This window comes from Pseudorasbora parva, chromosome 16, assembly GCF_024679245.1.
Source record: "Pseudorasbora parva isolate DD20220531a chromosome 16, ASM2467924v1, whole genome shotgun sequence".
In the NCBI taxonomy this organism is placed as follows: domain Eukaryota; kingdom Metazoa; phylum Chordata; class Actinopteri; order Cypriniformes; family Gobionidae; genus Pseudorasbora; species Pseudorasbora parva.
Genome location: NC_090187.1, coordinates 45,300,403 through 45,327,951, shown reverse-complemented (window position 1 = coordinate 45,327,951; position 27,549 = coordinate 45,300,403). Strand labels below are relative to the sequence as shown.

At 43.5% G+C, this 27,549-nt stretch overlaps 2 protein-coding genes across 6 annotated transcripts; both read left to right on the top strand.

The window, feature by feature from the left end:
• Positions 1-25,812, top strand: LOC137043097 (tyrosine-protein kinase CSK-like). Of its 3 annotated transcripts, none has more exons than XM_067419208.1 (14): positions 1-206; positions 666-832; positions 2,349-2,413; positions 2,491-2,604; positions 12,821-12,933; positions 15,527-15,746; positions 16,681-16,774; positions 18,160-18,225; positions 18,312-18,411; positions 19,048-19,138; positions 20,548-20,621; positions 21,066-21,210; positions 23,367-23,453; positions 25,250-25,812. In XM_067419208.1, exons 3-14 carry the CDS (start codon positions 2,399-2,401, stop codon positions 25,430-25,432), a joined length of 1,302 nt encoding a protein of 433 aa, XP_067275309.1. In that variant the 5' UTR covers positions 1-206; positions 666-832; positions 2,349-2,398; the 3' UTR covers positions 25,433-25,812. The 3 variants fall into 3 exon arrangements, with proteins under 3 accessions (XP_067275309.1, XP_067275306.1, XP_067275308.1); XM_067419205.1 differs by having other exon boundaries at positions 2-206; positions 21,015-21,210; XM_067419207.1 differs by lacking the exons at positions 1-206; positions 666-832 and adding an exon at positions 844-953 and having other exon boundaries at positions 21,015-21,210.
• Positions 3,862-12,054, top strand: LOC137043080 (uncharacterized). 3 transcript variants are annotated; one of them, XR_010898413.1, is made up of 3 exons: positions 3,862-4,106; positions 4,378-10,765; positions 11,037-12,054. XR_010898413.1 is itself a non-coding variant. In XM_067419169.1 (2 exons), exon 2 carries the CDS (start codon positions 4,573-4,575, stop codon positions 10,477-10,479), a length of 5,907 nt encoding a protein of 1,968 aa, XP_067275270.1. In that variant the 5' UTR covers positions 3,862-4,061; positions 4,378-4,572; the 3' UTR covers positions 10,480-11,023. The 3 variants fall into 3 exon arrangements, 2 of the variants coding, with proteins under 2 accessions (XP_067275270.1, XP_067275269.1); XM_067419169.1 differs by lacking the exon at positions 11,037-12,054 and having other exon boundaries at positions 3,862-4,061; positions 4,378-11,023; XM_067419168.1 differs by lacking the exon at positions 11,037-12,054 and having other exon boundaries at positions 4,378-11,023.
• Positions 25,813-27,549: the final 1,737 nt, after the last annotated feature.

Here is a 27,549-nt window from a genome sequence, read left to right as displayed (position 1 = left end):
CTACTGGGAGCTGATTGAGACGCAGGCTATGATTCCTGTTCAGAAAGCGAATCGCTGACACGGATCCTCTAGACGCCGCGGTGTGGCGTGGAGCTTTCGCGCATGCGCAGACGCGGGGCTGGACGTTCAAGAGTGTTTTCGGGAGTCGAGCGATTCCACTTCAGCGCATTTTTAGATACAAATATTTTTTGGATAATCTATAATGTGTATGTTATAATTTATATCTATTACGGGCAACAAAAACAAAGCAAAACGTTTTTCATTTTATTAATATTTTTATTTGGTTTCGTGTTTATACTTGGTCCAATCTTGTGACTTGTTGTTGGCATGAATAAAGGCATTTTTTAATTATAACTTATAAACATAACATACATTTACATATTTAACAACACAATCAAAAAGACAAGACAATATGAACAAAACTTACACTGTATATCGATAATATATCGAGAGAATGAAGAGACTCCATATACAGATGAAAACCTTTCGTAAAGACCTTTAAACAAGGTTTAGAATTATTCCATTTACTTTTATGGATGTAAAATATTTCAAATAAAATCAAGCGATTCATCATAAAATTGACAGATTGCTTTTGTGATTTAAAATATAATATAACATCTTTACATGTTTTGATTGGTGGCGTCTCCGGCGTGACGTCACGCCAGCTGCAGTGAGCCGGAGTGGACGCGCTAGAATCTGGAGCGGCGCGTCAAAGCGCAGCGATATTCTCATCTCATCTCATTTCCTCTTCATCGACAGGCCGGTTTGGACAGTCTGAGCTCGAACACACACACAGCCTGAAGCAGACACGCGCGTGTGTGATATCAGCCGGGTGAGTTCCTGTGTGTGTGTGTGTCCGTCCTAGAGGTCCGCATCTATCATCACTTCTCATGTCACACTGATTATTGACCCTTCGCTGTCAGCTGGACTGCTGTGTGTGTGTGTGTGTCCAGGTGAGTGTTTGCACACACAGGTGAGGACGTGCTCGCGCGCGCTAACATCATAACTCATCCGTTAATCATATCGCGCTCAGATCGATGCTTTTGCTGAAGTTTTGAGTTGTATAGCCTCGGCTTGTGCGTCCTCACTCCTGAATGTTTTAAAGAACACTGAATAACAACTATTGTGGTATGAATTTAATTATGGCACCTGATTGCATTCGTTGAGTGTGTATGAGAGGGAGAGGAGAGGGAGAGAGAGGGAGAGAGAGAGAGAGAGAGAGAGAGAGAGAGAGAGAGAGAGAGAGAGAGAGAGGAGAGAGAGAGAGAGAGAGAGAGAGAGAGAGAGAGACTGTGTGTGTGGAGTTTAAAGAGCCCAACAGCAACAGTGAGATCGTCTGACCCGAGATTCTGGGATGGCCAAACTCACTGATTTAATTTCGGCCGTAAAAATACTGAGCTCTAAGGTTTGGGAGACACACACACACACACACACACACACACACACCACACACTCTCTCTCTCTCTCTCTCTCTCTCTCTCTCTCTCTCTCCTCTCTCTCTCTCTCTCTCTCTCTCTCTCTCTCTCTCTCTCTCTCTCTCTCTCTCTCTCTCATACAAACACACACACGTCTGATCTCTGTCTCATGACTTTATCTTTCCATCTCTTCTTCTGCTGTTTAAAGAAAAAGTCAAACAGGTTTAGACATTCCTCTCTGCTGTTCCTTTGATGAAAGTGTGTGTGTGAGAAGAGAACAGAACGAATGAACAAAAGGACTAAAAGAATGAACTAATGAATGAATGAATGAATGAACACATTTAAGAAGGAATGAATGAAGGAACAAACGAATGAAAGAATGAAAAAAAAATGACTGAACAAATAAGCGAACAAATGATTGAACACTCGCTCTCTCACACCAACACACACACACTCGCACTCACACACACTCTCTCACTCTCTCTTTCACACACACACACACACACACTCGCTCTCTCAATCTCTTTCTCACGCTCGCTCGCTCTCACACACACACACTCGCTCGCTCTCACACACGCGCTCGCTCTCACACACACTCGCTCGCACTCACTCACACACTCACTCTCTCTCTCTCTCTCTCTCTCACTCCACACACACTCACTCTCACACACACACACACACTCGCTCTCTTTCTCTCTCACGCTCGCTCGCTCGCTCTCTTTCACACACACACTCGCACTCCACTCTCCACACACACTCACTCTCTCACACACACTCACTCACTCTCACACACTCACTCTCTCACACACACACTCACTCTCTCTCTCTCTCTCTCACACACACACTCGCACTCACTCACTCACACCCTCACTCTCTCTCACTCTATCGCTCACACACACACACATTCTGAATGAGTGTGTTCTGTCTCCTCAGCTCTGATGGTTGAGGTCAGCGTGTGACGCTCAGTCTCAGCAACGCTCATCATGTCTGCTCTACAGGTACACACACACACATACACACACATACCTGAGATGAACGTGAGTGTGTTATAATAGTGTGTGTGTTGCTCTGGCAGGCAGCATGGCCGTCCGGCACGGAGTGTGTGGCCAAGTATAACTTCCAGGGCAGCACCGAGCAGGACCTTCCCTTCTGCAAAGGAGACCTGCTGACCATCATCAGCGTAACCAAGGTAACGGCCAATCAGGAGCCAGCGGGTGGTCATGTGACACTTCAGTCATTTTTCATTTTAGTTATGAAACATTTAAAGGGGTCATGAACTGGCTTTTTACTTTCTTTATAGTGTTGTCTGAGGTCGACTAATGGCGTTCGTGTGGTTTTTACGTTCAGAATCATCTTAACGAATCAGTAATGGCTATTTCTGCACTGGTTTGAGGCGCTCTCCTGATGGGTTTGATGGGCGTGTCACTGGAGACGCCCACGGCTAGGATTGGATAAGATTTGCATATTTAATGAGCTTCAGCTCCGCTGTCGGGTCACACTCGCTAAACGTCACACAAACACAATGATTTATCTCATCCACTCGCGATTGATTGGAATATTATTTTTTTATTACTTAAAAATATTGCAATTTGATTCGGCTGTACAGTCGTTCTGGAGAACATGATGTTATCAGCTTATTTTAATTTATCAAATGGCGACAATGTAGACAGATCAGTGATATGCTTGATTTAGTTAATTTAGTAATTAATGTTATTTGTATATTTAGTTGAATAACTCCGATCATAATGTTAGTGTCCCCAACTGAGCAAGCCAAGCCAAAGGCGACCAAAGGAACCGAAACTCCATCAGGGCATGACGGAGAAAAATAAACCTTGAGTTTAAAACTTACACCAACCAGAGCAATGGATAAGGTGAAGGATTAAACATTCGCCGTATCCGGTCGGCTAAACTCCGAACACATCTTTCCTTCTTCAGAATGACTTCAGTGCCGCTCTGTTCTCAGAGGAAAGCTGAACTCAAGTCTTCCAGAGTCGCGGTCAAAGTCAGCTTCTTCATTTTTAAGTAGTACGCAGAACCGTCACAACTCTGCGGTCATTATGTTAAGCCCCGCCCACTGACTCTATACACGATGTGATTGGCCTGACCAGAGTTTGGTTTTTCCAGCTCTCAATCCAAAAGAGTCCGAGCGTATTTAAGCCACGCCCACACGGGGGGGGGGGGGGGGAGACAATCCAGCGCTCTCCATTGACTTTGTATTGCGTGAAGCGGCCGCCTCGTCTTTTTTCACTTCTAACAAAAACAGAACAATGTCTAAAAGCTGATATGTGATGAGGTGTGCAGCAAACAAGCTACAAAACACATAACTATGTTTTTATAAGCTGTCGACCCAAAAAAAACGAGTGTTTAAGGAGACAAAAGTGGACAGAGGCAATAAGAGGTGAAGCTTCAGCAGAAGATTGGGTCAGTTTGGGGTTGTTCTGTGCAGTGTTAGTTTCTGTTTGTAAGTGTATTTGGATTTGTTTAAGTAGTCCTGGTGTGACACCTAGTGGCAAAAAATGTTATCACACTGCTTGATAGGACGCAACAGGAAGCTCGTAAAGCAGTAGAAGAAGATACTCGTGTTCGGTGACCAGCGTTTAGAACCACGTCATTGTTTGCTGTCTAATCCTTGGAGTAGATACGATCGTAAGTTACAAATTTCATATTAAACAACAACTGTAGTATTATTACGTAAGTTAAGTTAAAGCTGGTCATTATTGAGAGGCTTAGGGATCAATGTTTAATACTGAAAGCTAGCGCGATCTAGCGGCTATTATGCTAATTGAGTTGTGAGATCTTTTTCCTCAAGCATGTGATTGATGTATATATATATAGATATTTATATATATATCGGTTGTTTATTTAGTTGTTTAAATGTGTAAGTGGATGTTTGTGAATGAGAAAAATATCCATTGTATTTTGTGAACCATTTTGTAATTTGTATATTTGTGTTTCTTTTCAGTTTTACAGTAAAGTAAAGTGTGCATCACATAAGCACAAAAGAAGAACGTGTGATGGAGCTTTATTTCTGTTAGCTATCTGTCAGCGCTTGGTTCAGAACACTATTGCCAGGACAGAATAGTAAAAGATCGTCTGCACGGCGGGTGAGGACAAACAAACTTGATTTCGTCCAGCTGACAGTTAATATAATATCAAGATGGATGAGTCACAGCCTCTCAAGGAAGCTGATCAAGCTCTTGAAACAAAATCACGGTCAAGCAGATCACATCGTTCAAGTAGATCTTCAGCTAGTGTAGCGGCAACCACGGCTAGAGCTAAAGCAGCATCATACAAAGTAAAAGCCTCTTATGCAGAGAAGGAAGCCAGCATTATGAGAGAGAGAGCTGAAATTGAAGAACATCAACAGAAAACACTAGCGGAAGCAGCACGCAGAAAAGCAGAGGTTGAAGCTGATTTATATGTGTTACAACTGCAGAAAGAAGCTGTAGCAGCATCTACAGAGGCAGAGGTTTACGAAGCTGCGGGTTATGGAGAAGATGAAGCCAGTGTCGACCTAGGAAAAGAATCATTCATCTCAAGCAGAGCTGAACGCACCAAAGAGTATGTGCAGAAATACTCACAGCTACAAAATGCTCCTAATTCCCAACATGCAAGTGAGAATGCAAGTTATGTGACTCAGAGTCATGCTGCAGGCTCAATTACTTCTCATTGTGCAATGGCAAAAGAGGACTCGAATGCTGAAACAATTCCTATGAGCCAGGAACAGAAAATTCAACACGACTTTCAGTGTTTTCCTTCAAATGTAAAAATTGAGCCATTTGATGGAGCTGATGAAGTACGGCATCAAAACTATCCAGTACGAATGCAGCGTGAATCGGGCCTACCTTCTCAAGTCCCAGCTGGGTGCTCTACTCCAGCACCACCACAAGTTAGTGACTTCACTACATATTTGTTGAAAAAAGAAATGGTGAGTTCAGGCTTGTTCCAATTTGATGACTGTCCGGAAAATTACTGGGCGTGGAAAACATCTTTTCAAGCTGTAACCAGTGAACTCAGTATAACTAGTAGAGAGGAGATTGACCTTCTCGTCAGATGGCTCGGTCCTGATTCATCTAAACATGCCAAACGAATTAAATCCGTTCATGTCAGTAACCCTGCTTTAGGAGTGCAAATGATATGGTGTCGCCTTGAAGACTGTTATGGATGTCCAGAGGTCATTGAGCAGGCAATGTTAAGGAGACTTGAGGCTTTCCCTCACATCACAAACAAGGACACCTATCGTCTGAGAGATCTTGGGGACTTGTTGCTTGAACTGCAATCTGCAAAGCAGAGTGGTCGTTTACCCGGACTCGCTTACCTTGATACAGCGAGGGGAGTTAACCCCATCGCAGAAAAGCTGCCATTCAGTCTCCAAGACAAATGGATTACACAAGGTTCCAGGTATAAGGAGGACCATAATGTGTATTTTCCTCCATTCTGCTTCTTCGTCGAATTTGTTTGTAGACAAGCAAGAACTAGAAACGATCCTAGTTTTGCACTCGCCACAACTGGCCGTTTGAACAACTCAAAATTTGATGGAGCTGTGAGGTCAAATAACAGAACATCTGTCTTCGTCAAGAAAACTGAAATAATGGCTGCACGACCAAACAAAGACGGAAACCCAGATGAGAATGTAGATCCAGATAAGTTTTGCACCATACACAATAAGCCTCATCCACTTCATAAGTGTCGCACGTTTAGAACTAAACACCTAGACGAACGAAAAGCTCATCTGAAGGAAAAGTCCATCTGTTTTAGATGTTGTGCTTCCACTAAGCATGTTGCAAGAGACTGCAGAGCATCTGTTAAGTGCAGAGAATGTGACAGTGACCGACACAATGCAGCCATGCATCCGGGTCCTGCTCCGTGGTCTATTGAAGCATCGGTATCAACAGCAGATCAAATCAAGGAAAAAACAGAGGAAGACACCGCCGAGGTTAACAACAAGTGCACTGGGATTTGCGGAGAAGCTAATAAACCCAAGTCGTGTTCGAAGATTTGTCTCGTAAAGGTTTATCCCTCTAACCAACGTGAAAAAGCCAAATGTATTTATGCTGTACTGGATGAACAGAGTAATAGGTCATTGGCAAAGTCACAGTTCTTTGATCTGTTCAACATCGTAAGCAGGTCTTCCCCCTATACACTGAAGACGTGTTCAGGCATTGTGTCCACGGCGGGGAGGAAAGTAAGTGGATTTTCAATTGAGTCGCTTGATGGGAAAACTGTAGTTGCTCTTCCGCCCTTGTTAGAGTGCAACACCTTACCAGATGATAGATCTGAGATTCCTACGCCTGAGGTAGCTTTGCATTTCCCTCACCTCACTGCGGTGGCAGAGAAAATCCCACCTTTAGATCCTAGCGCTCCTATGCTTCTGCTTTTGGGACGAGACATTCTTAGTGTACACAAAGTGCGTGAGCAGTACAATGGACCCCAAGATACACCTTATGCACAACGCTTGGACTTAGGCTGGGTAATAGTGGGAGAAGTTTGTCTTGATGGGACTCATCGGCAGTCTAGTGTGAACGCTTACAAGACCAACATACTTCCAAATGGACGAACTTCATTCTTCTCTCCATGCACAAAAGGCATCAACATTGTAGAACGGGGGGAGTCACCTCTTTTGTCATACTTACCTGATCCACCATGTTCTCTCAAACGTTTAAAATCTAGTGAGAGCTATACAAAGTGCTTGAAGGAGAATGTGTTCTTCTTATCTCCAGAGGATGATAAAGTTGCTTTGTCTGTGGAGGATAAAATCTTCCTAGAAATAATGGACAAAGAGGTGTATGTCGACGAGGATAACCACTGGGTGGCGCCACTTCCATTCCGTTTTCCAAGAATTCAACTACCAAACAACAGAGAGCAAGCTATGCAGAGGCTGAACTCATTACAGCGTACTCTCTTAAAGAAACCAAAAATGAAAACGCATTTCTTTGATTTCATGCAAAAAGTGATTGAAAACAAACAAGCAGAACCTGCTCCACCCTTGCAATCCAGAGAAGAATGTTGGTATTTACCAATTTTTGGAGTTTACCACCCCCACAAACCTGACAAAATTCGGGTGGTCTTTGATTCGAGTGCGCAGTGTGGAGGGATCTCCCTCAATGATGTTTTACTGAGCGGACCTGACCTCAACAATACTCTATTAGGAGTGCTGTTGCGTTTCCGTAGGGAGAAGATAGCGGTGATGGCAGACATAGAACAAATGTTCTATTGTTTCAAAGTAAAAGAGCAGCATCGCAACTATCTTCGTTTCCTTTGGCATAAAGACAACTGTGCAGAAAAGGAAATCATTGATTACAGAATGACTGTACATGTCTTTGGCAACAGTCCTTCGCCAGCAGTCGCTATATACGCTCTAAGACGAGCGGCAGAGCGTGGTGAATCGGAGTGCGGAACGGACGCCAAGGATTTTGTACTCCGCAATTTCTATGTTGATGATGGCATCATATCTGTCCCTACTGAAAGAGAAGCTGTTGATCTCTTAAGGCGCACACAGACAATGTTGGCGAAGTCAAGTCTGAACCTGCATAAAGTAGCCTCCAATAGTGCTTCAGTTATGGAAGCTTTTACATCTAGTGAGAGGGCCAAAGATCTCAAAGACTTAGATTTTGATAAGGATCCAATACCCCTCCAACGCAGCCTTGGCATAAGTTGGAACCTCAAAGCGGACTGCTTTACATTCAGAGTTTCTCAGGATCACAAACCTTTCACTAGAAGAGGTATCCTTTCAACAGTCAATAGTTTGTATGATCCTCTCGGGTTTGTCTGCCCAGTCACCATGCAAGGCAAAGCTCTAGTAAGAGAACTTTCAACTATGCAACAGGATTGGGACGCCATTCTTCCATTAGAAAAAGGAGACCAATGGAAAGCATGGACTTCATCTCTGGCCGAGCTTGATCAACTGCAAATACCCAGAGCTTACGTTCCAACATCAGTATTTGGAGCTCAGCACAGAGAGCTGTGCGTTTTCTCAGACGCTTCTACTTTAGCTATTGCTGCAGTAGCGTACTTAAGAGTAATAGACTCAAATGGGAAGCCTCATGTAGGGTTTGTAATGGGAAGATCCAAATTGGCCCCTTTCCCTGCTCACACTGTTCCACGACTCGAGCTATGTGCAGCAGTTCTGGCTGTTGAGTTGATGGAGCTCATAAAGGAAGAACTTGACACAGAGCTTAACAACATCCATTTCTACACTGACAGTCGTATAGTGCTTGGTTACATTCACAATGTGACACGAAGATTCTACATGTATGTGGCTAATAGGGTTGCACGCATAAGAAAAAACACGGAACCTAGCCAATGGCATTTCGTCTGTTCTGAACAGAACCCAGCAGATCATGCTACTAGGTTTGTGGCAGCAGCCCACTTACCCCTAACCAACTGGTTCTCAGGTCCAGGGTTTCTTAAGGAAAGTGGTCCTATAGCATGTAGTGTAGATTCGTCATATGGACTTGTCAGAGCAGAAGAGGATGTTGAAATTCACCCTCAGGTGAACACACAGATGACTAACATTACAGAGCAGTCACTTGGCTCAAGCAGATTTGAACGTTTCTCAAGCTGGAGATCTTTAGTGAGGGCTGTCACTACCCTTACTCACATTGCAAGATCGTTCTCGCAATCTCGATCTAACAATCTATGCAGAAAGTGGCATCAATGTGCTAAAACCTCAGATGTGGAGATTTCACAAGCTAAGTCAACTATAATCAAAACTGTACAGCGAGAAGTGTACAGAGAGGAATTTGAGAGTCTGACCAAGCATGGTAAAGTCTCGCAGCGTAGCACACTCCAAAGACTTGACCCTTTTGTGGACGATATTGGGTTGTTAAGAGTAGGGGGCCGCATTCACTGTGCTGATGTCTCAGAACCAGAGAAGCATCCCTTGATAATCCCACCTAACAATTACGTGGTTGATCTCTTAATTCAGTATTACCACGATCAAGTGGCTCATCAAGGCCGTCATTTTACAGAGGGTGCAATACGCAGTGCTGGTTTGTGGATTGTTAATGGCAAAAGACTAATCTCAAGTGTTATCCACAAATGTGTGTTATGCAAGAAGCTAAGGGGTAGAATGGAGAGTCAAAAGATGTCTGCCTTGCCCTTGGACAGAGTTTCTATGGATCCACCTTTTACACACACAGGTCTTGATGTATTTGGTCCATTCACTGTGGTGACACGCAAGACAAGAGGGAACAGTACTGAGAACAAGCGGTGGACTGTCATATTCAGTTGCTTGAGTACCAGGGCAGTTCACATGGAGGTCATGGAGTCTCTATCAGCATCCAGTTTCATTTGTGCTTTGCGACGCTTCTTGGCTGTCAGAGGACCCGTTAAGCATTTTCGTTCAGACAGAGGGACGAATTTTGTCGGAGCAGTTAAAGAACTCCAAATTGACAGTTCCGATTCATCCCCAACCGAGTTGAAATGTTTCTTAAAGAATCAAGGCTGTACTTGGACATTTAATGCTCCGCACTCCTCCCATATGGGGGGGGTGTGGGAAAGAATGATCGGCATAGCCAGACGTATTCTGGATGCTCTCTTGATGAAAACTCCCACAAGACTCACGCATGAGGTCTTAACAACATTAATGGCGGAAGTCATGGCCATTATGAATTCCCGACCCTTAACCCCAATTTCAACAGATGCGGGCATGCCTCAAGTGCTCTCACCAGCGATGCTCTTAACTCAGAAGGCGAGTGTTGCTCCTGCTCCTCCAGGAAACTTTGAGTTAGGTCACCTGCACAAAAATCAATGGCGCCAAGTCCAGATGTTGGCAGATTCATTCTGGAAGCGATGGAAGCAGGAGTACTTGTCTACCTTGCAACCAAGGAGGAAATGGACAGAGGAGAGAGATAATGTTCAAGAAGGGGATGTAGTTCTGTTGAAGGATGGGGAAGTGAAGCGCAGTGAGTGGCCAATTGGTCTCATAACAAAGACGGTAGCCTCATCCGACGGAAAAATTCGTAAGGTCATGGTAAAGACTGCTAAGCAGGGCACTGTCAGAGAATATCTAAGACCTATTTGTGACATAGTCTTACTTTTGTCAAGTAATCAAAATGTATAGTGGTATAACAAGTTATACCATGCGGGGAGTGTTCTGTGCAGTGTTAGTTTCTGTTTGTAAGTGTATTTGGATTTGTTTAAGTAGTCCTGGTGTGACACCTAGTGGCAAAAAATGTTATCACACTGCTTGATAGGACGCAACAGGAAGCTCGTAAAGCAGTAGAAGAAGATACTCGTGTTCGGTGACCAGCGTTTAGAACCACGTCATTGTTTGCTGTCTAATCCTTGGAGTAGATACGATCGTAAGTTACAAATTTCATATTAAACAACAACTGTAGTATTATTACGTAAGTTAAGTTAAAGCTGGTCATTATTGAGAGGCTTAGGGATCAATGTTTAATACTGAAAGCTAGCGCGATCTAGCGGCTATTATGCTAATTGAGTTGTGAGATCTTTTTCCTCAAGCATGTGATTGATGTATATATATATAGATATTTATATATATATCGGTTGTTTATTTAGTTGTTTAAATGTGTAAGTGGATGTTTGTGAATGAGAAAAATATCCATTGTATTTTGTGAACCATTTTGTAATTTGTATATTTGTGTTTCTTTTCAGTTTTACAGTAAAGTAAAGTGTGCATCACATAAGCACAAAAGAAGAACGTGTGATGGAGCTTTATTTCTGTTAGCTATCTGTCAGCGCTTGGTTCAGAACACTATTGCCAGGACAGAATAGGGGTCCTGACACTCAGTGTGTCTCAGTGTGCTGTAAACATTTGGTCAAATATCCAAAAGTCAGTGTTATATTATATTTCCTGTCGCTGATTACTTTCTCCTCCAGTGTGTGCAGTTCTCAGTGTAATCTCGCATGTCGTGCTCTGTCTCCGTATCCACTTTTATATCTTTAAATGCTCGTTTTTTTGGGTCCGCAGCTTATAAAAACGTCCAGGTTTTTGTTCCTGTGTTTTTTAGTTTGTTTTCTGTACATCTCGTCACATATTAGTTTTTAGACATTGTTCGTTTTTTTGTAATAAGTCTGAAATGATAAAGAGGCCGCCTCCCACAATAGAGAGTCAATGGAGACGGTTGGTTTGTTTCCCCCCGGTGGGCGTGGCTTTCAGATTATGGCGCGTGTCGCTCTGTCTCTATTGAGAGTTGCAAGACGACACTCACGGCAGATTAGATTTAGGTTGCGTCTAGATTTATAAGCTAAGATTCACTGCCTGCCGACAGGCTTACGATCCCGAATCGCAAAGAACCAACAAAGGATTCTCCAGCCTGTGACAGCGCGCTGAGGTATGTTCAGTTAGACACGTACACATAATACGATCTGTAACAATGCAATACCATCACATATAAAAACATGTTTTACTCACATAAGTGTGTTGCACCATTCCTGTCAGATCCACTATAGAAGCACAGGAGTGTTTTAATCTCAATATGTCTGCAAATCCAGCTCGACCTGAGACTTGTTTACAAAATATTCCTCTGTGAAATGAAGCGAACACGTAGATTATGACCCGTGAGCTGGAACGGCATTAAAAATAAATTAAGTATCACACATTCCTAATATAAAGATCCAAAGAAAGCTTATGCTGCGACTGTGTTCTTCCACAATTAGGAAAAGCGCAATATCTTAATCTTCCTCGGCATACTTATTGCTGATGGCTAGCGTGATCCGAACAGCTCCATGAGTCGGTGGGCGGGGCTACTGAATTAGACGAGTCAGTGGGCGGGGTTACTGAGTTAGACGAGTCGGTGGGCGGGGCTACTGAATTTGACGAGTCGGTGGGCGGGGCTACTGAGTTAGACGAGTCGGTGGGCGGGGCTACTGAGTTAGACGAGTCGGTGGGCGGGGCTACTGAGTTAGACGAGTCGGTGGGCGGGGCTACTGAATTAGACGAGTCGGTGGGCGGGGCTACTGAGTTAGACGAGTCGGTGGGCGGGGCTACTGAGTTAGACGAGTCGGTGGGCGGGGCTACTGAGTTAGACGAGTCGGTGGGCGGGGCTACTGAGTTAGACGAGTCGGTGGGCGGGGCTACTGAATTTGACGAGTCGGTGGGCGGGGCTACTGAGTTAGACGAGTCGGTGGGCGGGGCTACTGAATTAGACGTGCGTATTTTTCTGTAGAGGCGGAGTTTCGTCAAATACATCAAGATGTGAACACGATTGTTTTCTGGGCCTAGTGTTTATAAAGCTTTTCTTTGACTAACAAGGACGTTTTCAGCTCTGAAACTTACAGAATATATTATCATGACCTTTATATATCAAAAGCTCAAGGGAAAGCTGATTTCTCATTCATCACCCCTAACTGTGGCTGAGCTCGACGTGTTTATACAGCAGAGGTTCAGGAATAATTCCTCTCATAGCGCTGATGTGATGCTCTGCTGGTTTTTGAAGGACCCAAACTGGTATAAAGCGAAGAACAGCGTCGGCCGAGAGGGAACGATTCCTGCAAACTACGTCCAGAAGAGAGAGGGAGTGAAGTCTGGAGGAAAGCTGAGCATGATGCCGTGAGTTCATGAACACACACTCAAACACACACGTATGTTGTGTTTTTGTGAATTGTGGGGACTTTCCATAGGCGTAATGGATTTTACACTGTACAAACTGTACAGACTATCCCCCTACACTGCCCCTACCCATCTCAAACACACACACACACACTGCCCCTGAACCTACCGATCACACACACTCCCCCTAAACCTACCCATCACACACACACACTGCCCCTAAACCTACCCATCACACACACACACACACACACACACACACACACACACTGCCCCTAAACCTACCCATCACACACACACACACTGCCCCTAAACCTACCCATCACACACACACACACTGCCCCTAAACCTACCCATCACACACACACACACACACACACACACACACACACACACACACACACACACACTGCCCCTAAACCTACCCATCACACACACACACACTGCCCCTAAACCTACCCATCACACACACACACACTGCCCCTAAACCTACCCATCACACACACACACACTGCCCCTAAACCTACCCATCACACACACACACACTGCCCCTAAACCTACCCATCTCACACACACACACACACACACACACACACACACACACACACACACACACACTGCCCCTAAACCTACCCATCACACACACACACACACACACACACACACACACACACACACACACACACACACACTGCCCCTAAACCTACCCATCACACACACACACACACACACACACACTGCCCCTAAACCTACCCATCACACACACACACACACACACACACACACACTGCCCCTAAACCTACCCATCACACACACACACACACACTGCCCCTAAACCTACCCATCACACACACACACACACACACACACACACACACACACTGCCCCTAAACCTACCCATCACACACACACACACACACACTGCCCCTAAACCTACCCATCACACACACACACACACACACTGCCCCTAAACCTACCCATCACACACACACACACACACACACACACACACACACACACACACACACACACACTGCCCCTAAACCTACCCATCACACACACACACACACACACACACTCACACTCACACACACACACACACACACACTGCCCCTAAACCTACCCATCACACACACACACACACACACACAGCCCCTAAACCTACCCATCACACACACACACACACACACACACTGCCCCTAAACCTACCCATCACACACACACACACACACACACTGCCCCTAAACCTACCCATCACACACACACACACACACACACACACACACACACACACACTGCCCCTAAACCTACCCATCACACACACACACACTCACACTCACGCACACACACACACACACACACACACACTGCCCCTAAACCTACCCATCACACACACACACACACACACACACAGCCCCTAAACCTACCCATCACACACACACACACACACACACACACTACCCATTACAGGAAACTTTCTGCATTTTTACTTTCTCAAAAAAAAACTCATCCTGTATGATTTACAGTGAGGAAAATAAGTATTTGAACACTCTGCTAAGTTCTCCCACTTAGAAATCATGGAGGGTCTGTAATTGTCATGGTAGGTGCATGGCCACTGAGAGAGACATAATCTAAAAAAAATCCAGAAATCACAGTGTATGATTTTTTTTAGCTATTTATTTGTATGATACGGCTGCAAGTAAGTAATCCTCTGGATCATCCAAATGGTCATTGGCAAACTTCAGACGGGCCTGGACATGTGCTGGTTTAAGGGGAACCTTCAGTGCCATGCAGGATTTCAAACCATGATGTCTGAGTGTATTACCAACAGTAACCTTGGTAACGGTGGTCCCAGCTCTGCTCAGGTCATTGGCCAGCTCCTCCGTGTAGTTCTGGGCTGATTTCTCACCTTAGGATCATTGAGACCCACGAGGTGAGATCTGGAGCCCCAGTCCGAGGGAGACTGACAGTCATGTTTAGCTTCTTCTATTTTCTAATGATTGCTCCAGCAGTGGACCTTTCTTCACCGAGCTGCTTGGCCATTTCCCCGGAGCCCTCTCCAGCCGTGTGGAGGTGTGTGAGTGTCTCTCGTGTCTTTGGACAGCTCTGTGGTCTTGGCCATGTCAGTAGTTGGACTCTTGCTGATTGTATGGGGTGGACAGGTGTCTTTATCAGCTAACGGCCTCAAACAGGAGCATCTAATGTAGGATAATAAATGGAGTGGAGGTGGACATTTTAAAGGCAGACTAACAGGTCTCTGAGGGGCAGAACTCTGGCGGATAGACAGGTGTTCAAAGACTTATTAGCAGCTGCATCAGACAAATAAATAGTTAAAATCATATATTTTGATTAGATTATTTAGATTATGTTTCTCACAGTGGACACGCACTTACGATGACAATTTCAGACCCCAGGGAGAACTTAGCAGAGCGTTTAAATACTTATTTTCCTCACTGTACATAATAATTATACACAGTACACACACATATAATATAAACCGTACTTTAATGCTGCTGGAAGATAGGACGTTCTGTGATTATGTGTGTGTGTGTGTGTGTGTGTGTGTGTGTGTGTGTGTGTGTGTGTTGGTCAGGTGGTTTCACGGGAAGATCCCGCGGGAGCAGGCGGAGCGGCTGCTGTATCCGCCGGAGACCGGACTGTTCCTGGTGCGCGAGAGCACAAACTACCCCGGCGATTACACACTGTGTGTGAGCTGCGACGGGAAGGTGGAGCACTACCGCATCATCTATCACAGCGGCAAACTGACCATCGACGACGAGGAGTACTTCGACAACCTCATGCAGCTGGTGGAGGTGTGTGAGAGTGTGTGCGAGAGCGTGAGAGAGAAAGAGTCTGTGAGAGTGTGTGTGTGTTTGTTTGCGTGATTGGTAGGTTTAGGGGCAGTGTGTGTGTGTGTGTGTGTGTGAGAGACAGTGGGTGTGTGTTTAAAGCACACGTTTAAAGAAATTCCTCACATTCTGTTGTTTTCTGGTTTTCTCATAACAAGCTGCTCATGAATCAACGTCACACACACATGTTGTGAAACTGCTGTTACGTGTGTGACGTGTTATGTTATGCCTTCAAGTGGCTCTAGTGTGTGTGTGTGTGTAAAACTCACATGATCTCAACTCAGACTCAGATTTTTTTATTTTTACTGAAGGTGATTTTAATAAACTGCCAAAAAAAAGAAAAAAGAATGAAAATATATTTTAAAAATCATACAAAGTTGAAGTTTTTGTTATTGTGCTTTTTAACTGAATAACAAAGGAGCAAAAAAATCAAAAGGGAGAGAAACCTTTTTATAACTTCTTTATTTTGCTTGTCATTGAATCAAAAGCGAATAGAGTCTAAACAAATATGAAGAAAAAAATATAACAATTTTTTTATAACAAAACTGAAACTTTTTAATAAAGGAGCAAAAAATAAAAATGGTTATTTTAGTATGTGTGTGTGTGTGTGTGTTTAGATCATGTGACCTCGTCACTGTCGATCTCTGATATGATGATGATTGGGGACACTCAAATTATGATCCAAGATATTCAACTAAATATACAAATAAAATTAATTTATTAGGTCTTATTTAATTCTATATACTATAATACTGATCCGCCGACATTGAGCTATATGATAAATTAAAGTAGGCTGATAACATCTACATGCACTGGGGTAAGCAGATCATTTTCATTAGTTTTCATTTTTGGTCAACCGTGTGTGTGTGTGTGTGTGTGTGTGTGTGTGTGTTCTCAGCACTACACCAAAGACGCTGATGGTCTGTGCACGCGCCTCATCAAACCCAAGCTGATGGAAGGGACGGTGGCGGCGCAGGACGAGTTCTCCAGGAGTGAGTCTTCCATTCAGAGCGTCTCACCAAACCTGATACTAAAATACACTAAAATACATTTCTGAACATTCAGCTTTGATCACAGGGATCAATATCATAATATATATTCCCATAGTAAACTGCTGTTTTAAATTGGTATAATATTTCATATTTTTACTGTATTTTTCATCAAATTTTGTTGTCAGGAATAAATATAATTTTTAAATATATTCTTTTATTTATTTATTTTGTTATTTATTTTAGTTTTTTGGTCAACAAGCAAAATTCCAGTTGCAATCATTTTACACAAAATAGCACTAGTCATATGGGTACATACATACAATTCTGTAAATGCACACATACATAACCATACAAATACAAATATTTTTTTTAAATAAATAAAAACTTAAATAGAAACATAATAAGGTTTACACTCTTATTGACCAAAGGTGTAGGCTAAAGCTTAATATGCCTACCCTTAACTCCACACAGGCAGCACTAATTGACATTTATTTAATACATCAAATATAAGATATTTTCAATGTGTATTTAGAAGAACATGCATCGTTATTATTATATTTTTCATATTTATTATTATTATTATTATCATCATCATTATCATTTCCATTACCACTACCATCAGTCATCATTACCAGTCCTTTTATAAAGTATTTTAAACTGTATTAATGAATTAGCCTTTTTTAATTCATCAGGGAAGCTATTCCACACCTGAACACCTTTATATGATGGGCAGTTTCTTTTTATTCTCATAGAAATCAGCTGTTAAAAATTGGAATAATATTTAACAATTTTTACTGTGTTTTTCATCAAATAAATTCAGCTTTGATCACAGGAATACATATAATTTATATATATATATATATATATATATATACATAGAAAACGGCTGTTATAAATAAGAATAATATTTCATATTTTTACTGTATTTTTAATCAAATAAATTCAGCTTTGATCACAGGAATAAATATATTGTTTTGAATATATTAACACAGAAAGCAGCTGTTTTAAATTGGAATAATATTTCACAAGTTTTACTGTATTTTTGGTTAAATAAATTCAGCTTTAATCACAGAAATAAATATATATATATATTATATATATTTACATAGAAAACATCTGTTTTACATTGTAATATTTCATATTTTTACTGTATTTTTAATCAAATAAATTCAGTGATAACAGAAAGAAATTACATTATTAACACAGAAAGCAGCTGTTTTAAGTTGTAATAATTTTTTGGTGATTTTTTTTTTTTTTTTTTTTTTTTTTTTTTACTGTATTTTTAATCAAATAAATTCAGCTTTTGAGAGCAGAAGAGACAGCATTGAGGCCTGTGTCTGCGGTGAGGGTCAGTAACCGTGTGTGTGTGTGTGTGTTCCTCACAGGCGGATGGGCTCTGAACAGGAAAGATCTTAAACTCATTCAGTCAATCGGTAAAGGAGAGTTCGGAGGTACGGTGTGTTGTGAATGTAATGGAAGCGTCTCATGATGATGATGATGATGAGTGTGTGTGATGTGAGCTGATGTGTGTGTTCAGATGTGATGGTGGGAAATTACAGAGGGTCGAAGGTCGCGGTGAAGTGCATCAAACACGACGCTACGGCGCAGGCGTTCCTCGCTGAAGCCTCGGTCATGACGTGAGTCGACACCTTCGCTTATCCTAGTGATGTCATAAACCTGTGACGAATAGTGTTGGCTCTTTGCTGTTAATCTTCCGCCATGTCTGTAGTTTTCTACACCTACACCTTTTAATCGTGTTTGTAGTTCTAATTGCGCAATATCAGCTGGAAAAGAAACTGAATGATATAATGCCGTATATCGAGTTAAACGCTTAGAGCAACCGCCTAGCAACGCCCTAGCAACCACCCAAAACACCCAAGCAACGGCCTAGCAACCACCCAGAATATCATAGCAACCGCCTCAACTTTAGCAACCGTGTCCCGAGTTTTGCCACTGCAAGCACCACTCACATTTTCTTCAGGAAATTTACATTCATTCACAAACAAGAACAAATGTGGGCGGGGCTTGAGTGTATCTGTGGGGAGTTGATTGGATGGCTGTGGTTTGCTATTGGCTGATCTCATGTGAGTGACAGGTGGCCCTGCCCTCGTCATCAGAGAAGAGATGAAGATATTCTGAATCAAGATTATTAACACAATGATGTGCAGCCATAAATCAGTCCAATAAACACTGCAGTATTTGATTTCCTGGTGACTTTATATGTGTGTGTGTGTTTGTGTGTGTGTGTGTGTGTGTGTGTGTGTGTGTGGCAGTCAGCTGAGACACACTAACCTGGTGCAGTTATTGGGTGTGATCGTGGAGGAAAGAGGCAGTTTGTTCATCGTGACTGAATACATGGCAAAGGTCAGTGATGTTTCTGTCAGACGTACAATCCTAATGTGCTATAAAAATTAAGTAAGATGATTCACCAATCAGGCATAACATTGTGACCGTTGAAGTGAATATCACTGATGATCTCTTCATCTCCTGTTAGTGGGTGGGATATATTAGGCAGCAAGTGAACATTTAGTCCTCAGAGTTGATGTGTGTGAAGCAGGAGAAATGGGCAAGCGTAAGGATTTGAGCGAGTTTGGCCAGATTGTGACGGCTAGACGACTGGGTCAGAGCATCTCCAAAACTGCAGCTCTTGTGGGCTGTTCCCGGTCTGCAGTGGTCAGTATCTATCAAAAGTGCTCCAAGGAAGGACCAGTGGAGAACCGGCCACAGGGTCATGGGCGGCCAAGGCTCATTGATGACCGTGGGGAGCGAAGGCTGGTCATAATGTTATGCCTAATCGGTGTATTTAAAGGCTTAGTTTAATAGTTTAGTTTTATAATGCAATGATGTTTTGAGAGATGAACAAATAGACCTTCCTCCAAAGCCTGATGAACATATGAGACATTTGATTTTTACAAACCAGATTCCAAAAAAGTTGGGACACTGTACAAATTGTGAATAAAAAAGAAATGCAATAATTTATAAATCCCATAAACTTATATTTTATTCACAATAGAATATAGATAAAATATCAAATGTTGAAAGTGCGACATTTTGAAATGTCATGGCAATTATTGGCTCATTTTGGATCTCATGAGAGCTACACATTCCTAAAGAGTTGGGACAGGGAGCAATAAGAGGCCGGAAGAGTTAAATGTGCATATAAGGAACAGCTTCATATAACACACACTGCATCAATTACAGCATCATGGCTGTGCAGAAGAAGGATCCGGCACTGAAATGGCCAGCCTGCAGTCCAGATCTTTCACCATTAGAAAACATTTGGCGCATCATAAAGAGGAAGATGCGATAAAGAAGACCTAAGACAGTTGAGCACTAGAAGCCTGTGTTAGACAAGAATGGGACAACATTCCTATTCCTAAACTTGAGCAGCTCGTCTCCTCAGTCCCAGACGTTTGCAGACTGATATAAAAAGAAGAGGGGATGACACACAGGGGGAAACATGGCCAACTTTTGTGAGATGTGTTGATGACATGACATTTAAAATCAACTTATTTGTGCCTTAAAATTATACATTATATCAGTTTAAACATTTGATATGTCATCTGTGTTGTATTCTGTTTTTATTCACTATTTGTACAGTGTCCCAACTTTTTTGGAATCGGGTTTGTATAATAATTTATGCATGATGATAAAATAAATCTGCTTCAGTGCAGATTAAATATTACTGACAGTATATAGTGACGGGTGTATCAGATCTTGTGTGTGTGTGTGTGTGTGTGTGTGTGTGTGTGTGTGTGTGTGTGTGTGTACAGGGCAGTCTGGTGGATTACCTGCGCTCTCGGGGTCGGACTGTCTTGGGCAGCGAGTGTCTGCTCAAGTTCTCCCTGTGAGTAAACGTCCTGATCTTCAGGAGTCTTCTTGATCAGGAGTGTGTGTGTGTGTGAGATGGGTAGGTTTAGGGGCTGGGTGTGTGTGTGTGTGTGTGTGTGTAAAATACAAAAATTACGATCTAAACTAAACTAAATATACAAATAAAATTGATTAATGAGGTCTTATTTAATTCTATAAACTCTAACACTGATCTGCCAACATTGTCTCTCTCTGATAAATTAAAATAAGCTGATAACATCACTGTTTACTCCAGAACGACTGTACAGCCAAATCTAATTCTGCTGCAGTATTGTCCTGTTTAACACTGAAGCTGCTCTGACACAATCGGCGCTGGAGAAGAGCGATATCAATAAAGATGATTGATTGATTGACTGTGTGTGTGTCTCAGTGACGTGTGTGAAGCCATGGAGTATCTGGAGGACAATAACTTTGTGCACAGAGATCTGGCGGCTCGCAACGTCCTGGTGTCCGACGAAAACATCGCCAAAGTCAGCGATTTCGGCCTGACCAAAGAGGCTTCGTCGTCTCAGGATACGGCCAAACTGCCGGTGAAGTGGACCTCACCAGAGGCCCTGCGAGAGAAGGTACGAACTCACGAGTCCCTGCTAGGGCTGTCATTTATGAGAGAAATCTAATTCGAACGGATATCAAATATCAAGCAATGTATTCGAATATCTACGAGCAACACTAATCTATCAACTTAAAGGGTTAGTTCAGCCAGAAATGTAAACTCTGTGATTAATTCCTCCTGTGGTTGGCCAGCCGTCAGACCTCCGCTCATCTTCACACACAGATGAAGATATTAGTGTTGAAATCCGATGGCTCAGAAAGGCCTTCATTGACACCAATGTCATTTCCTCTCTCAAGACCCATAAAGGCACTAAAGACGTCGTTACAAAGCCCATCTCACTACAGCGGCTCTACAATCATTGATGAAGAGGCCAGAATAGAGTTAGTGCGCAAAAACACTAAATAACGACTTATAGAGTGATGGCCGATTTCAGAACAAAGCTTCAAACCGCTGTGAGTCAGTGAATCGATTCATGATTCGAACCGTTATGAGTCAGTGAATCGATTCATGATTCGAACCGTTATGAGTCAGTGAATCGATTCATGATTCGAGTCGCCAAAGTCACGTGATTCGATTTACTGATTCAACAGTGAATCGTCTGATGGCTGTCCAACCACAGAAAGAAATTAATCACACAATTTATATTTATGGCTATACTAACCATTTAAAGGGCCAGTTCACCCAAAAATGAAAGTTTCTGTGGTGACCCCCAGGGCATCAACATGTGTGTGTGTTAGGGCTGCACGTTTTCAAATTTTCCATTAACCGTTAACCGAGGCCCTTAGCGGTTAATACTCGGTTAACCATAGTGTGCGTCAGGGTTATTTTTAGCTTATTAATTTGACGACCACCATCTCCGTAGTGAACGCGCCTATAGAGAGAAATGCACATCATGGATTACATAATCAGAGAGTAGCCTATTTCTTTTCGTTTTAAATTGTTAAAAGACATTTCAAGTTTCTTAAGATCTATTTCATGTCTGCGAGGCGTACGCTGAGTTTCGTTAAATTAGGATGAGATGCGCTCCAGTTCACGAGCAATGCGAGTGGCCGCGAGGTGAGGGCGCCTGCATGATTAGAGCATTAGTAAAATATGCAGCCGAGAATGATTCACACAGCGTTTGACTCGCGCGGCTGAGCCTCTCCCAGCAGAGAGTTCAAGCATCTGTGGACTCGTCTTGCTTTCAGTCCGCGATCAGCTTTTTTGTTTTCTTCATTACAGTTAAAGTAACGTCTGCTTTTCTCTAGTCATTCACAAGTTTCTCGCTTCAAACTTTCTTTCTTCTGATCCGTTATGCACAGCGCGCGCGGCTCCCGCTCTGCTTCTGCCCTAATGCGACTTATAGTCCAGTGCGATGTTTGTTATTTTCCTCTTCATGACGCATTTTTTGACTGATGCGACTTATTCTCCAGAGCGACGTATAGCCTGAAAAATGCGGTAAGCACTGCATTGCAATACTTGCATTTTGCCCCGTCACTCTCATTTTTAAAGTGCTCCCACACTTTCTTTGCCCGCTTAGAAAGCTGGTCATGACTTCTTCTTGTGGATATTACAAATGTCTGGGAGCGCTCTGGCGGTCTCTAGGGGTGCAAACATATATTACAACTAAATTCAAAGCACGTCATTGACGCCACTTAACTGAGTAAAATGTTTCACTCGGTTACGCAATTTTTAACGGTTAATCGGTCAATCGGTTAACCATGGACACCCCTAGTGTGTGTGTGTGTTTCTTCAGGAGAACACTAATGAAGATGTTTAACTCAACCGCTGCTGTGTGTCGGTCATAATGATGTGAATGGGGAACAATTCTAGGAGAGCAAAACAAACAAACAAACACGCTTAGACAACACACACACACACACACACCCTGCTGCTCGTGATGACACAGTAATAGCGGATGGGAACACTAGATGAGATTCGTCTGATATGAGGTAAAAATAACACACATACTGTTGTGTTTCTCTCAGAAACCGATCGGTTCGTGTCTTCAGACATCAGTGTGTCGTCACGAGCAGCAGGGTGTGTGTGACATGTTGATGCCCTGGGGGTCAGCAGAGAAATCTTCATTTTTGGGTGAACTGGCCCTTTAATGCTCACGAATTGAGATTTTGGAGAAGTTCGTCCGTTCTAGTTTCAGGCCATGAACAGATCTTGCTCTTTTCTTTGCAGAGGTTTTCAACCAAATCAGACGTGTGGAGTTTCGGCGTTCTTCTGTGGGAGATCTACTCGTTCGGACGCGTGCCGTACCCCAGAATCGTAAGAGTTTCAGCCGCTGAGTTTCTAATCGAGGTTGAGAATTTAACTTGTCAAACATAAAGTTCATCCGGAATGTATTCACAGCGCTTCACTTTTTCCATATTTTATGTTACAACGTTATTCCAAAAAATGGGTTAAATTCATTACTTTTCCCTCAATTCTACAAACAATACCCCATAATGACAACATGAAAGAAGTGTGTTTGAAATATTTTCAAATGTATTAAAAAGAAAATAAGTATCCACAACCATTGCCCTGACTCTCAGCATTGAGCTCAGGTTCTCCAGTTTCCTCTGATCATCCTTCAGACGTTTCTACAGCTTGACTGGAGTCCACCTGTGGTCAGATCAGCTGATTGGACATGATAAGGAAAGGCTCACAACTGTCTATATAAGGTCACACAGCTAACAGTGCATGTCAGAGCACAAACCCAGCCATCAAGACATTGACTCAGAGACAGGATTGTATGGAGGCACAGATCTGGGGAAGGTCCCAATGAGCTCAGTGGCCTCCATCATCTGTACCACCAGGATTCTTCCTAAAGCTGCCATACGGCTAAACTGAGCGATTTAAAGGGCCTTAATCAGGGAGGAGATCAAGAACCCAATGGTCAGTCTGACAGAGCTCCAGCGTTTCTCTGTGGAGAGAGGAGATGCTTCCAGAAGAACAGTCATCTCTGCAGCTCTCCACCAATCAGGCCTGAGAGACGGAAGCCACGCCTCAGGAAAAGGCCGTCTAGAGTTCTCCAAAAGGCTCCCGAAGGACTCTCAGATCATGAGGAAGACAATCCTCTGGTCTGATGAAGCAAAGATTGAACTCTGGAGGAAACCAGGCACCGCTCATCACCTGGACAATCCCATCTCTACAGCGAAGCATGGTGGCGGCAGCATAATGCTGTGGGGGTGTTTTTCAGCGGCAGGAACTGGGAGATAGTCAGGATCAAGGGAAAGATGAATCCTGGATGAAAACCTGCTCCAGAGCGCTCTGGACCTCAAACTGGGGTGAAGGTTCATCTTCCAACAGGACAATGACCCTAAACACACAAGGACACACACACACACACACACACACACACACACACACACACACACCCTGATGGAGTGTATATGGGACGACTCTGGTAATGTCCTTGAGTGGCCCAGCCAGAGCCCAGACTTCAACCCGATTCAATTTGATCTATTCTGGAATAAGGCTGCTGTAACATAACGAAACGTGGAGCGCTGTGAATACTATCCGGATCCTCTGCATATAGTTTCCATCCCATGAGTTCAAGAGAACAAAATCACTTCCTGGCTCAAAAATAATAAACTGTAAGTTTCTCAATACGGCACTAAATACTTCTGGAGGAATTAAACCAAATCATTTTAATCTCAGACTTTGACTCAAACCAACATTTGAGATGCTGCGATGCCATTGTTCCGCTGGTTAGACCAGTTATCCAATCACAGCCTCCGATGAGGGATTTATTCCATGAATGTGTTTGTGTGAGAGATGTTTTATGATTATATGGCTATTTTCCTGAGAATTTGCTGAGACTCTCGTGCTGTTCCACGTGTGTCCATCAGATGGCAGTCTCATCTCTCTCTCTCTCACACACACACACACACACACACACTCTCTCTCTCTCTCTCTCTCTCTCTCTCTCTCTCTCTCTCTCTCTCTCTCTCTCTCTCTCTCTCTCTCTCTCTCTCTCTCTCTCTCTCTCTCTCTCTCTCTCTCTCTCTCTCTCTCTCTCTCTCTCTCTCTCTCTCTCTCTCTCTCTCTCTCTCTCTCTCTCTCTCTCTCTCTCTCTGCAGCCGCTGAAGGAGGTTGTCCCTCGTGTGGAGAAGGGCTATAGGATGGAGGCCCCTGATGGATGTCCTGCTGCGGTGTATGATCTGATGAAGCAGTGCTGGACTCTGGAGCCCGTTTCTCGGCCCTCGTTCCGGCTGCTGCGGGAGAAGCTGCAGCACATCAGAGCCAAAGAGCAGAGGGCCTGAGGGCCGGGGCCGAAAGCTGGAGCTGAGGGCCGAAAGCTGGATCCTGGAGCCCGAAGCCGGCTCTGAGCTCCTGCTTCACCAACATAAACCTTTACTGTGGCACTACAGTCTTCTGTTGAGGATCTGGACGTGGACTGTTGATCTGCACACACTCTCGTGACATGAGAGGAGGAACACACGGATGAGTGTGTGTGTGTGTGTGTGTGTGTGTGTATATGTGTGTGTGTACAAGTCTGTGTATGAGTGTCTAAGTGTGTGTGTGCATGTGTATAAGTGTGTGTATGAGTGTCTACGTGTGTTTGTGTGTGTAAGTGACTAAGTTTTCGTGCGTGCGAGTGTGTGTGTGTGTATATTTATGAGTGTCTAAAAGTATGCGTGTGTGCGTGGTTTGTGCGTGGTTTCTGGTTTGTTCTGCTCTTCATCAGTGAGGACGGCTGGTCTTTTCCTCCGCTGAAATTTTCAAATATCAAACTCATTATTTTCAGTGATGGTAATTATACGGTTACTGTATTGGTAGTAAACATCACTGTAATACCATGATTTAAAAACCAAAATTGGCTTAAATTAGCATAAAACTGTGTGTGACTGTAATGCACAAAAAAAAACTTTTAGTTGCAGGAAAGCCTGCATTGAGAAATACGTTTTTTAGGTGCTGCTGTTCTGTCCTCATGCTTGTCATACGTGTGCGTGTAACATGCGTGTCGTATGTGCAAAGTGTGTGTGGTCATATATCCTTCATACAGTCGTGTGTGTGTGTCATATGTGTGCATGTTGTGCGTGACATGTGTGTCGTGCGTGTGTTATCCGTGTGTCATGCATGTGAAATTCTTTATGTGAGACATGCAAGTGACATGCTTGTTGTGTGTGTCATGTATTGTGTGTCGTGCATGTTATGTGTGTAAGTGTGATGCGCTTGAATGTGACGTGTGTTGTGCATGTGTGTGTGTTTGTGTCGTGCATGATGTGCACCATGCGGGTGTGTGACATGCTTGTAAACGTGTTGTGTGTGTGTGTGCATATTATTCTTGTGTGTGTGCATGCCATGCGTGTGGTGTGTGTGTGTGTGTGTCTGTTTGTGTGTGCGTGGGTGCATGTCGCGTGTGCATATCGTGTGTGTGTGCATGTCATGCGTGCGGAGGTGTTGTGTGTGTGTGTGTGTGTGTGCGCATGTCATGCGTGTGCAGGTGTTGTGTGTGTATGTGCATGTCATGCATGACACGTGTGTGAGTCATGTGTGTGCAGGTGTTGTGTGTGTGTGTGTGTGTGTGTGCGCATGTCATGCGTGTGCAGGTGTTGTGTGTGTGTGTGTGTGTGTGTATGTGCATGTCATGCATGACACGTGTGTGAGTCATGCGTGTGCAGGTGTTGTGTGTGTGTGTGTGTGTGTGTATGTGCATGTCATGCGTGTGCAGGTGTTGTGTGTGTGTGTGTGTGTACGCATGTCATGCGTGTGCAGGTGTTGTGTGTGTGTGTGTGTACGCATGTCATGCGTGTGCAGGTGTTGTGTGTGTGTGTGCGCGCGCGTGTATGTCGTGTGACGTGTGAGTCATGCGCGCGCGTGTGTGTGTGTAAAAGTGCCTGCTGGAGTTGCCAGAGCAGTGCCTGTGTTCCTCTGACGTCAGACTCAATGTCTTTTTTTATTCTGTTCTTTTTTTTAATCAGCCTTTTTTTAATGTTTATATTTGTTGATTTGTTGATTTGTCATCTGCATCGAGACTGACCGGGTTTGTGTTCACTAGCGGCTGAACTTAGGCGATGAGCTGGGAAACACACACACATCCCAGCTGAGCTCATGTGCCTGCCAACCCACATACACACACACACACACACACACACACACACGCACACGCACACGCACTCCCTCTAGCGGGCTCAAAGGCTCGTCCAACAGAACTCTTGATGCCTGTTTTATATTAAAATATATTTAAAGAACTGTAAATAGAAAGACGTGTGTGTGTGTGTGTGTGTGTGTGTGTGTGTGTGTGTGTGTGTGTGTGTGTGTGTGTGTGTGTGTCCAGACGGACTGCATGCTCAGAGGCCTTAAGTAACGTGTTCATTGTTTTAATATTCTGTCATGATTATGAATAAATCATTCCATCTGTCTGACCGTGTCATCG

Bases quoted from the DNA above. Each gene is read 5' to 3' on its own strand.
- LOC137043080 (XM_067419169.1), top strand. From the start codon at position 4,573: ATGGATGAGTCACAGCCTCTCAAGGAAGCTGATCAAGCTCTTGAAACA.
- LOC137043097 (XM_067419205.1), top strand. The intron at 20,622-21,014 runs GTGAGTAAACGT...TGTGTGTCTCAG, and splicing joins TGTCTGCTCAAGTTCTCCCT to TGACGTGTGTGAAGCCATGG. The intron at 21,211-23,366 runs GTACGAACTCAC...TTTTCTTTGCAG, and splicing joins CAGAGGCCCTGCGAGAGAAG to AGGTTTTCAACCAAATCAGA.